This window comes from Labeo rohita, chromosome 21, assembly GCF_022985175.1.
Source record: "Labeo rohita strain BAU-BD-2019 chromosome 21, IGBB_LRoh.1.0, whole genome shotgun sequence".
Lineage (NCBI taxonomy): Eukaryota > Metazoa > Chordata > Actinopteri > Cypriniformes > Cyprinidae > Labeo > Labeo rohita.
Window position 1 is genome coordinate 350,529 of NC_066889.1, and position 13,258 is coordinate 363,786.

Here is a 13,258-nt window from a genome sequence, read left to right on the forward strand (position 1 = left end):
TAGCATTAATGTATTTACAGAACTGCTTTGTGTTCATTGATGCATCATGATCAGCAGTGCAGCGACTGACTGGCAGCAATGAAAGCAATAATGACAACATTAAAAAAAAGTTTGAGACACTGTAGAGATGAAAGAGTGATTCCCAATCATTCTCATCATTTCATGATCTCTAGTGTTTCAAAGGGCTTTATATTTTTATTTTGAAGGTCAATGACAACAATCTCATCTCAGCACATGGCTGCACTATTTTTAATTTTGACATTTCGTCTGAATGTCAACATCTGTGAGATTTAGTCAAAACAGTTTTGAGGTTATGAAAAGAAAAATGTCTATGGAAATCTATGGAAATACTGAATAAGAACCCCATTAATTACACATTACATTACATTTTTACATACTGCATATTAAATGTAAAAATAATAACACCAAAAACACGCCACTCAGGCCTTTCAGTGGCCATTCTGGCGGCCTGTATTCATATGCCAGTATATAAGTCATATAATAATTGTACCTTTCAGATGAATCTGTGGGATTCTGCTTTGTCTGTCATCAGTTTGAATTGATCTGATTTGATTTATTAGATAAAGGTAGTGACCCCCATTCATCAAGGACAACACAATGAAGTTAAAAACCTGTTAAAGTTAAAAAGCACGTGTTCTTATGTGGTTTGAAATCACAGCAGAAATATTCAAAACAGTCAAGAACTTTAGTCTGATATTTCAGCAGCTGAAACCCTTAAATGAATGAACCAAATGTACAAATAATAATAGTAAGTCTCCGATAAAATGATCAGCTAAGCATCACCTCACGAATAAATGCCTCTGTGGGTAATTACTAGCCTATTTCTGCCATATACGATATGCTATAAACAACAACAACAACAATTCTGACTTCCAGTGTCTCCTCCGCTGCAATCATTTTGCAGGGATTTGTCAGCTGACCAGCGGTGGCCAATCACAGATGAGCTGCTGACGCGGATCACACTGTAAACAGCTGCTGCCGCCCGGAGCGACTGTCAGATGCGCGGAGCTCCGGACACACATCATGGACCGAGTGAGTCTCTTCACTTTATCACACTGCCTACACATTATTGTGATGCTTTTGGTTAATTGTCACTGATCCAGAAGATTTGCGGTGTAACGCGTTTGTAACAACTTCAGTTATAAATGTGTCACGGGCGCCGCGCATCATCGCTACAGTGTTACTTTGATGAACATTCTCATTGTTTCACTCTGAAATCCCTTAGCTTGTTATAAACATTTACGGAAGTTTACAAGAAATAGTACATGCTGATGGGACAGATTGGTTTATTCTTTAGTTTAAAGCATAACTTTCAGACTCTGATTGGCATTTCAGCGGGTGTGTTGATGACAAACAAAAATGGACAAACATTATTCAAATAATGTCGTTCTTGCGGATAACTCATATGTAGAACATAATTATGTCATTTTAGGAACTGTTTCTGAGCCTTTCCGTTTACAAGCTATTGTTTGTCTTCCTGTCAGAAATGTTGTTATTTCACGGTGTTGATTGACTTCACTATTACTTTTTTTTAATGTGAAAAGTAGAATTTTAGAGTTTCTCACAGGTCGTGTAAAAGTGCAGGAACCAGTTCAATTATAAAGGCTTTTATGATCAAACTGTATGCATTAGTTGACATGTAAATACAAGCAGGTTGCCAACTGATAGTCGGCTATAAATAATATGATGTAGCGTTTTGACTTTGACTTCATCTCTCTAAAAAGGAAAATACCGGAGGACTTTGGGACTCGTTGAAGAAAGCAGCTTTTGTCATTGGATCTGGGCTTTTCTTCTTGATCGGGTTTAGGAACTCAGTGACATGGTAAGCAAGTTTCATTTCTATCATTTTGCCTCGGACTTCAAATCTTGTCCATCTGAGTTTAATATCAAGAATATGACTTGTGTTTGACATGAGCTCTTTGTAATGCTGAGTTCAGATGACAGCTGCTCCTACCGACCATTAAATATCAATGATGTGTTTGTGTTTGTGTTTGCGCAGGCATTTGCAGAGGTTTTGGGGAGCATCTGGAGATTTCTGGCAAACACAGTGGACCAAACTTCACCAAGCCTTGGGTGGAAATGAGCCGGCCTTGTTTTTCATCGGTTAGAGAAGCAGCAAAATTGTTTTTAACCTTTATGTCGCCTCCCCTCCGGACACTGATTATGAAATGTTCATGCACCTATTGTTCTCGACGGAACCGACCACCTCAAACTCCTGCACCCAAATCAGCTAAAGTTCACGTCAATAAAACCATTTTGGCGCAGACCACTGTGTCCTGCAACAACAGACTTGTTATTATCTGCATGAACATGACTTACAAACCACACAGTTCAGTTTTCTCCAAAATAAATTAGAAGTGGTTTATGCACAAAATGCTTTTTGTGTTTAACAGGGACCATGTTGGTGCCAACGCTCTCTTTCTGGTTGCTGAACGCCCTTCTGATGTTGGTTGACACGACAGGAAAGCCAAACTTCATCACACGTTACAGGATTCAGCCTGACAAAAACAATCCGGTACGTCCTTCAGCAGCCCGTCGCTCTACATCATCACTGTTTCAAACTGCACACAAATCATTCCTCAGCATACTGATACTAATTCAGTTACTGATTACAAAAACATATCATATTAACTTATTAATCATTAAGATAACTGGTTGATTAGTTGATAGTGATAGTCCCAGTATAATGTAGAGAAGATCTCAGATTGTACTCACGAGATCTTACTAGGGCTGGGCAATGTATTTAATATTCACACTATGCTTGCAGTTATTTTACTGACAATGAAAAATTGAACAACATTAATAAATCCTTCAGTGATTTTAACGCATTTCTTATTTGACCAGTATGTTTCTTAAAAACCTTCTCATTACACACATTTCATAAATCCTGTCTTGTTTTGTGACTCACATGCAGATATATTTTAACAGCATCTGATTAACCTGAAAAATATTAGATTATTATTAGATTTTGAGTTATTTCTACACTGTGAAAAAAATATTTTAAATAATTTTATTTAAAGTATAAATATCTAGACATTCTTGAATCAAGATGAATTTACTTGAGAAGCAAATTGACTTATTTTCTGAAAAACAGAAAACAAAATGTGGTTAGTTTATTGCTTAAAACAAGAAAAAAATCATGCAAAGGAAATAATCGTAATTCAAAGGCAAAACAAGATTATTTTTCTTTGCCCACTGGCAGATTTTTTTGTTTTGAGCAAAAAACAAACAATATTTCGATACATTTTTAAAAAATAATAATATCTAAAGTCATTTTGCTTGTCAATCTCAAGCAAATGCATCTTGATGCAAGAATGTTTGCAATTTTTAACGACTTTCAGAGAGTCAAAACTCTAATTCAGCTATTTATTTTGTACCTTCGCTCAAAAATGTTGATAGATTTTTAAAGTATTGAAATGGTTCAGTAAAACTCTATAGGCAAGTATGACTGTTGATTACGATGTATATGAGCATGTAAATGTTGTCCCTGTATTACTGTACTACGGAACCTGACCGTCCATTGACTGTTGAACGTCCCTGTCGTAACAGTTCAGCTGAATGAAAATATTGGCCTGTAAATTCATAACTGCTGCTCTTTCTGATAACTGTGTTGGTACTGATAATGATTTTAGCACACCTTGCATTAATTAAGATTACACAGCATATACAATCTTAAATTGTCAGTCATAAATTCTTGCGTGTGTAGATTATATAGTGTATAATAATGTCTGTCTCTGGCAAAGAAACTGAATAATGTTCTGTTTATGAGTTCAGAGTTCACTGATGACACTGTCAGTCATTATATGGAGCAACAAGTTTTTAAAAATCTGATAAAATTAATCAATAAGGTTGAACATCTGGCGGGTCACTGTTTGGATGGGTCGCACTTAACCTAGGGTAACCCAGCTGAACTTTAGCAATGAAATCATTCCGATCGATCGATCCAAACACAGCGTTTACATGAACGCTATGAATGAAGTGATCGGGTTGATGTGTGTGATTTTAGGTCACAAGCTTCAAATCAAATTTAGTCTTTTGACATGCTCACACTGCATGAATATACACTGCCCTCCAAAAGTTTGGAAACGCCCTAGAAAAGTGGGGTTTTGGACAATATTGGTATGAATCCTTTTTCATTTGTAATAATTTTGCACTGATAAGGGACAAGTTTATACATAGAAAAAACATAAATTTTCGATTCATCAAAATATCCAGCATTAGCAGCTATTACAGCTCTGCATAATCTGGGCCTAAATTCATTTTATTCTAAACTTAATTATCAGTCAATTGTTGAAGCTATTAAGGTGTGCTGACCCGAACATCTTTCACAAAAACCTGGGCCAAGTTTAAACCAGTAACCAGGCATCACAGCTGGCAAAGGGGCATGTCTGACTTTGACATGTATATATTGACATTATGATGTCATCAAAATGAAAATTATTATTTGATGATGCTGACCTGCAGCACTTCACAGATGATGACTGGAAAGAGAACTTTAGATTTATTGGTTTTCAATACTAGTGAAACCACACCTTGTAATCGAAGTGATGTTTCCCGACAGGTGGACCCGGTGCGGTTACGGCAGGCGGTGAAGAGGGTGCTGTTTAACCAGGTGTGTCTGTCGGGTCCCGTGGTGGTGCTCACCTACATGGTGATGAAGTGGCGAGGCGATCCGTGCGGCCCGGAGCTGCCCACCTTCCACTTGGTGCTGCTGGAGCTGGCCGTCTGCGGCCTGTTGGAGGAGATACTCTTCTACTACACGCACAGGTTAGCGTTTATAGCATCTTTTTGTAAATTCTGGAGTAATAAGACATTTACACTTAGCTTTAGTTAAATGTGCTTTTGACCCAGTGATGTTCAGCCTCAGTCGTTCACTCGTCTGCTCCTTCCAGGCTCGTTCACCATCCGTCGCTCTATAAGAGCATCCATAAGATCCATCACGAGTGGACGGCTCCTGTAGGAGTGGTGGCGCTCTACGCTCATCCGGTGGAGCATGTGGTGAGAACCGTCACTCTGACAGATTTGTGGTGATCCGTACAGTCAGATCTGTTGAAACCCTTCATGTGTTCCTGTGTGTGTGTGTGTGTGTGTGTAGCTGTCCAACATGCTGCCGGCTGTGGTGGGTCCGGTGCTGCTGGGCTCTCACATCTCCACCACCAGTCTGTGGTTCACCATCGCTCTGCTGGTCACTACGGTCTCTCACTGCGGATACCACCTGCCCTTCCTGCCCTCGCCCGAGTTTCACGACTTCCACCATCTCAAGTAAGTCCAGGCCTCAATATCAAGACTTTAGAGAAAAACAGTTGAAGTAAAGTGAGTGTTTCAGAGACCAGGGACCGTGATAAGTTGTACTAATAAAGCTCAAAGAATACGTCAGGTTTATGTGTACACACTAGAACACATGCGCAGTCGTACATGTGTAGCCTTTCAAAGCACACTTCATTTGATGTGCACACATACACAGGCGATCGACACCATGTGTTACAACAGATTATGGGGTATTTATACATTAAATTTATCTGTTTATTCATTAGTGTTGGGCAACAATTCATTAAAATTATTTGCATCCAAAATAAAAGTTTCTGTGTACATATGTGTGTGTTGTGTATATTTATTATGTAGACATAAATACACACGCATGTATATATTTAAGAAAAATATGTTTATATATTAAAGGAGAAGTCCACTTTTAGAGCAACAATTTACAGTTAATGTACTCACCTCCTTGTCATCCAAGATGTTCATGTCTTTCTGTCTTCAGTCGTAAAGAAATTATGGTTTTTAAGGAAAACATTTCAGGATTTTTCTCCATATAATGGACTTCATTGGTGCCCTGATTTTGAACTTCCAAAATGTAGTTTAAATGCATCTTCAAAAGGTTCTAAACGATCCCAGCTGAGGAAGAAGGGTCTTATCTAGCGAAACAAGTCTTTTTTTTTTTGAAAAATGAAAATTTGTTTACTTTTTAAGCACAAAAGCTGGTGTAGCACAGGCTCTGGGATGCGCGTCCACGACGCTGCCCAGTCGTCTCGGGGAGTGATTCGTTCAGTCGCACATGCGCAACATCCTGTTAGGTTCTGTTCTGGAATTAGTTCATCTGTTTGGAGTCTTCTGGTTTTTCGAGTGGTTCGTTCATCTTATGGGGCGTCACGTGATGAACGAACGACTTGAACCCGAAAACTTGTCAGATAAGAGGTGAGGTGAGCGAATCATAGACTAAAGACCCAGGTAAACAATGACTGAATCTTTTCTGTTTCTTATAGCATTATAGTTTTGTCTTGTTTGTAGTGTGATCAACGTTTGTGTAAGCAGTAGATGTGTTAGGGAAGTAACACGTAACATTTTAATTGTATTTTGCTAAAATGAACAAGATGCCTCGAAAAAAGATTTGTTCATTTTGCTGAACGAGACTCAAAGGTCAGAGTCAGTAAAATGATCCGAACTTCCCATCACGTTGAATCACCACAAGTTCATGGTCTGTGTACTCCGGCTCAGAAAGGTAGAGTATGGCAAAAAACTCCTTTTTGTTTGTAAACAGAGTTTGACTTACTTGCACTTTCTTAGTCTTTGCGTTCGCTTTGTAAACACTGGGTCTGTAGTTGCACGTGACCTTTCCACGTGAATCAATAGTACGTAGCGTCGTGGACGCGCATCTCAGAGCCTGTGCTACACAAGCCTTTGTGCTTAAAAAGTATACAAATTTTTTATTTTTCAAAATAAATGAGCAATCGTTTCGCTAGATAAGACCCTTCTTCCTCTGCTGGGATCGTTTAGAGCCTTTGAAGCTGCATTTAAACTACATTTTGGAAGTTCAAAATCGGGGCACCAATGAAGTCCATTAAAAATCCTGAAATGTTTTCCTCAAAAAACATAATTTCTTTACGTTTGAAGAAAGAAAGACATGAACATCTTGGATGACAAGGGGGTGACTACATTATTTGTGAAATGTTGTTCTGGAAGTGGACTTCTCCTTTAAATATATTTACATAAAAACTTACAATATGACATTATAAAGTCAGAATTGTATGATATGAATTTGAAATATTAAGTAAATAGTCTTTTTCCCCCTCAGAACTGGACTTTATAACGTACAATTGCAAGTCTAAATCTCACAATTCTGAGAAAATAAGTCAGAATTACAAGAAAAAAGTCAGAACTGTGAAATTAAATCATGCAATTCTGAGAAAATAAGTCAGAATTACAAGAAAAAAGTCAGAACTGTGAAATTAAATCATGCAATTCTGAGGAAAAAAAGTCAGAATTGACAGAATAAAAAAAAAATAAAAAAAATAAATAAAATTTAGTTTTAGTTTAGTAAAAAATTTCAGTGGCAGTATACAAAGATATTTTCTCCTCTCTTTATGTCTCATCTTTGTCCAGTGTTTGGGCAATCTCTTGCCACTAATTATAACCAATATAGACATGTTTGTAATATTTTAAGCTACAGTCAGCTCTTCTCACAATCTGTCAACCCTGCAGGCATCCATTGTTTTTTTCTCTGGTGACCTTGGGAAATTAATGCCATCCTGTGGACAAACTAATTACTGCAAAAAAAAAAAAAGAAAAGAAAAGAAAAAAAAAGAAAAAAAAATTAAATGTACATGTGAGACTTTAGCATTACAAAAAACATGTGATGCACATACAGTGTGTGCACTAGCCTGGTGATGAAATCTGCATGTTGTGTAAAAAGCGAAGTATAATTTGATTTAAAGTGACAGAGGCCAGAGATGTTTGTGCCACATCTGTAACTCAGTGTTTTTCTCTACTATTTATCTCTCTTTTAATAATTTCCTCACATTTATCTGCTTTTAATGAAGGCTGTTTTGAAATCACCAACATTTACCTGAACTGTGTGAATTAATGTCACATACAAAGAGTCCCGTTACAACACTCTCAACAGTGGGTAAAGGTTTTACATTTTTAGTTTCAAATTCGCATATGGATTTTACAAATTTATTGAACAAATACATAAGACTTACCCTAAAAAAAACACATGACAGACAGTGAGTGTGAGTGTGTGAGTGATTTTTACACCGGGGTCAAATGTTGGCTTATACATGATAGCACTTTATTTGTAGAAGTACATGGGGAACAGTGTGTTATAGTTTCTCTCCATCTGTTCAGGGATCATGTTGTAACATTTAGGTGATGGTTTTAATTAAATGTTATAAAGGTAAACAAGAGAAGCTTGCTGGTTCACATGACACCAGTTGTCATTTAACATTTATTAACCTCATCACAAATAAAAAAAGCAGTTTTTTCTTTCCTTTTCTTTCCTTTACATTTGTATATAGAACTGCATAAAATCACTACCCATTTAGCAAACTGTATCAAGAAAACCAGCTCCGACCCTAAACATCTCAACCAGTAAATGAAGGTGATCAGGATTCCTAAATAATGCCGGTAATGATCTCTTAACTAAACGGAGCATTTCAGACTGGAACATTGGACTGAGCTGTCATCGTTCAGGATCAGGGGAAATCTGTCAACCTTGCTCTACATTCAACTCATGCAGTAACCTTTGTTCTCATGAGATAACAGCCCAACACTGGCCAGAGCTCTTTGAACATTTCATATCAATGAACATCATGTAATGGAGTGAGAGTGGAACTGTCTGTGATATCAGGGTTTTCCTCATAGGAAGCGTTGCTTACCTGTCAGATACTGATACGCTGACGTATCTCCTCTGATATCACTCATTACACGAGTGCATTCAAAGCATTTGAGTTGTGGATGTTGACAACAGTGAAAAGTGCGAGTGATCTGGAAATTCTGTCACCAGCAGATCACGACATATCACAGCGGTTTACAGTGTCGCCAGCTTATTACTTTTGAATTTCTGATGTGCAAAACACATCTCAGCAATGCAAGAGGATCAAAACAAGGTGTTTTTCTGTTGCCGTTGGAGCAGTGTTTTGGAGTTCAGTGTCCGTCTGCTCACAATCACGTGTTCAGAGGAGAAACTGTACTAAGCACACATCACTGAGGTCAGTGGGTTCATGGGTGAAGGCAGTCGTGTTTTATGCAGCATTTAGGTGGTTGTTTTCAAAGATCATCCAAAATGGTAAAGAGGCTCCAGAAACCGGAAAAGCCTTGTTATTTCAGACTAATTATGGCAGGTTGTTTGTTGAGCGCTGTCTGAAAGTCCAGCTGTTTTTCCCTCCAGGTTCAATCAGTGCTATGGCGTGCTGGGAGTGCTGGACAGGCTGCACGGGACAGACGACAAGTTTCGTAATTCTAAAGCATACGAGCGGCACACGGTCCTGCTGGGTTTGACCCCGCTCAGCGAGAGCATCCCTGACGACCCCAAGAAAGCTCGAGATTAACCGCGCCGTCTCTACATTCACCGAACAGAGTCACAGGGCACATTAGATGAACGCACATCCACACTACACACACTGGCCGTCATCAGCAGGTCTAACGGATCTGGATTCACACACATTCCTGTATGTTATATCACAGTTTTGAGTTTGAGGTGATTTTACTGGTGTATCAGGACTAAGACTCATTCAGCTCTCACTCAAATCCTGTTTGATTCACTTAAATGAGCTGCTGTCATGTAAAGAGACCATTTATGAGATTAATAATTCCTACCTACAGTCCTTTTTATCGTTCGTCTTACGTGTCACTTCTCATATTGTATCAGCATTTCACATTTATACAGATGATAAAAATGTTTTTAATACTTGTATGTTTTAATACTGAAATCTAGGAATGGTTTTTGGAAATGAAGATGTTCTTAAACATTGTAGTCTTTCTGTCCCTGATGATTCAAGACATCAGTTTCTGGAGTTTATTATCAGACCTCACTCATTAAAGCTGATCTGCTGTACTGGGTGTGTTTGCATTATTAATAATTCTGATTCTGAGTATAAAGACACTACATTTTACAACCCAAATGGTCCCAGGATAAATCTTCCCCTGCTTTCACAGACAAGGCTTAAGCCTAGTCCTAGACTAAAATGTAAGTTTAAACCAAAAGAATCTTGACTGATCTTCAGTGCCTTCACACCATTTTTTTCCTAAGGCACATTTATAAACATTACTTAAATGTCCTCATTGAACTTTGACCTAATCCTGGTTTGGTCTAAGCCCTGTCTGTGAAACCGAGCCCTTGAGTTTCCCTGGTGCTTGACTGAAACTACAATTTCAATCAAATTTTGGTCGAACTGTGCTGACACAAAGCAACATTACCCATAACGTGTCCCAGTCTCATTAGTAAACCAAACTGTTTTTTAGTCTAAAACTCCTAAAAACATGCAGCCAGAGGCCACAAGCACACAATTATTGAATAGCTGCTTCACCTTTCATAACGTTTCATTATACACAGTCCAGTAAATAACAGCAATGCATCATGGGTGACCACTAACTAGATCACCAAAAGCAATTTCATACCAGGTGGGTGTTATTTTGACAAAACACATTGACCTATCCAGTATCCACACTTCCTATTCCAAGTGATCTGGAGTCTCTCACACATGAGGAAAACCAATCCTGCCGTCCGGAACTTGTATTCCTCTGGGATAAACTCTAAAATGAACAGACACAGCCAGACAATGACAAGATCAATGCCAAACTGGAAGTGCAACGTCCCACAGACAGAACATGAGCAAGTGTGTCATGGGTACGGCTGACTACGTAGGGAAGTTCATTTCACGTCTTCCAGCAAAAACACGATTCCTATGAGAAACGCCTCCATGAAACAGAGTGTGTGTGGACAGTGAATGACAACAGCTGGAATAGCACTGACTGCAATTCTTTAATCCAACAAAAAACACCAAGGTGTCTACAGACGCCTTCAGGAATGATCACCACAGCATTTCTGAAAGCTGACGGTAAGATCTCAACAACTGTAGCGTAAGCAAGCAGATCCATGAATGATTCTGAGTATTGATGTGCTCAGATAAAAAAAAAAAGAGCGCTTAGAAATGTTTTTTGTCTGGATGAAATTCTTGGCCACATATAAGCACCTGCAGAAACAGATCGACGTCCATTAAATACGATCTGAATGCATCTGATGTGTGGAGCGGGACGGCTTCAGCCTGATTAGAGCACAGAGAGTAGCACAGGGGTGCAGAAATCACACAGCCCTGCAGAGTTTCATTTAACACTTTCTAATTAAACACACCTGATCCAGATCTTCAAGTCCTTCAAGCTTATTTTAGTTCTACATGGTATGTGTGTCAGAGCAGGGCTGGGACAGAACCAGAGGTGGGCGACATTGGTCCTGGAGGGCACACCTGAAGCTGATCAATGTCTTCAAGATCACTAGAGAGCTACAGGCAGCTGTGTTTGATTAGGGTTGGAGCGAAACTCTGCAGGACAGTGGCCCTCCAGGACCTGAGTTCTGCTCCCTGACATTGTGGATCAGCACTTCTGAATGAACACTTGACTATGGACCAGAGGTGCATCTCTTAAATGGTCCAATGGTCTTGGCTTCCTTGGTTATGACATCATTCATCGATTCAGTGTTTCCAGAAACCATTTCAAATGGATAATCACAAAATTACGTGGTTGGCACTCAATCTCTCATCCTCTGCTTAGAAGTTTCTTGTTAGTGTGACATATGGACTAATAGATCAGGCTCTTTGGCATAGTAAACAGCTAATGTAGTACAATCTATATTGCTCTTTCCATTTAAATATGCGTATCAATCTACTCATTTAGTGTATCAACGCAGCATTGTATGGAAGGCTTATGGGGCCAAAACTCTTCAAACAGAACACGTGAAATTTGACCGTATCAACAAGCACATTTTGACCGCGTTAAGGTGGCAATTTTACTTTGAGATATTTTAATTTTAAATATTTTAATTTTAAAGTAATACGTCTGATGTTTGCATACACACATCCAACATCTTTCACAAACACAACTGCTGAATCCCACTTCGCATACTATCTGTCCTAAATAATCCTGTCTACTCAAAAATAGAATTAGTATGTCCCAAATCACAGTGTGTTTCAAAAAGAATGCCAAAGATTCCCAGATGATCTACTACTACCTTTAGAATTCAAAGTGCAGATCGATGCACACTTTAAATGTCACTGCACAATGAGTCCAAAATTATTTTTTGCACAAAAAAATTAATACAACCTCACGTTGCGTCAATCGAGTTTACACACTGCCTCCAAAACTTTCATCGGTCACAAAAAAAAAAAAAATCAGATCAGGTTCAGTTTTTTGCATTTTCAAATCCATAGCAAACATTTTGATAGGAAAGGACGACGAATATGAAAAAAAGAAAAAACGCATACGAAAATTTTGGACTCAGTGTGCAAGAACCTTAACAGCTAATACTGCCCACAACACATTGCACGGTGGACGAGGATTTGATTAGGACCACAAACATGCATAAAAAGTGTTAAAAAAAAACAACTACCAACTGGCAGATACGCATGACCATCGGACAGGTAGAGAAAGGGGTTTGAGTGATAAATAATCAGTGTCTAACCGATGAAAAAAATATTCATCTAATGTTTTCCACATTATATTTCATCTGCAGCAACACCGTGAATTTTTTTATGACGAAACGTTTGGTCATTAACTTTTAAATGCATCATCATGCAAACACAAGCGGAGTTCTCGGTGTGGCAGATCAACGTGCCTCTTTATTTCTCTCCAATACAGTAAGAAATCAAATGAAAGGAAATATGGATGATGTTAACTGTAACAAGATGGGTGACGGGGAAATTAATGTCCAAAAGCTTGCCTACTATTCTACTTTTACTTCACAGAAAGAGTACATACTTTTAGGGCATAGTATAAGTAGGCAAATTGGGATGCAGCAAATATCTAATGTGTGTATATGTATATCCCAATGTATCACATCACATATGAATATACAGCTATTTCATTGGCTGCTACGCTTTTTCACACGGCCAAACTGTGCGTTTCACATGTTCCGTTTAAAAGGTTTTGTTCCTGCCCGTCTTCCGAGGCATTGGGCGTAACTTCACGTGCATGACCTCTGCAACGGCGAGCGGTCGTGTCTCTGGTAAAGGTCATAGAGAAGAATCTTGGTTAATTCTTCACCGACCACTTGCGGGCCTGTAAGAAGGGTGTGGCTCAAAGGAGAGATGCGCCGCACGCGAGCCTTCTGCATCTCATCGTTCAGTCAGGGTCCAGTGGAGCAGGAGACTCACACACACTCGTGCTGACAACTGGAGCCAACCGAGAAACCCCTCATCCTCGTGAGGCTGTTTGGATGGGTAGCGCTAACACCAAGCGATGAAGCCTG

The 13,258-nt window shown here is 38.9% G+C and overlaps 1 protein-coding gene across 1 annotated transcript; it reads left to right on the forward strand.

Annotated features, from left to right (window-relative positions):
- Positions 1 to 924: 924 nt before the first annotated feature.
- Positions 925 to 9,853, forward strand: faxdc2 (fatty acid hydroxylase domain containing 2). Its single transcript, XM_051092524.1, has 8 exons — positions 925 to 1,053; positions 1,746 to 1,843; positions 2,021 to 2,124; positions 2,415 to 2,536; positions 4,583 to 4,788; positions 4,914 to 5,019; positions 5,117 to 5,283; positions 9,188 to 9,853. The coding sequence occupies exons 1-8, from the start codon at positions 1,045 to 1,047 to the stop codon at positions 9,345 to 9,347; spliced, it is 972 nt and encodes a 323-aa protein (XP_050948481.1). The 5' UTR covers positions 925 to 1,044; the 3' UTR covers positions 9,348 to 9,853.
- The last annotated feature ends 3,405 nt before the right edge of the window (positions 9,854 to 13,258 follow it).

Coding starts and splice junctions, on each gene's coding strand:
- faxdc2 (XM_051092524.1), top strand. Junction 2,125..2,414: donor GCCGGCCTTGTTTTTCATCG/GTTAGAGAAGCA, acceptor TGTGTTTAACAG/GGACCATGTTGGTGCCAACG. Junction 4,789..4,913: donor CTCTTCTACTACACGCACAG/GTTAGCGTTTAT, acceptor TGCTCCTTCCAG/GCTCGTTCACCATCCGTCGC.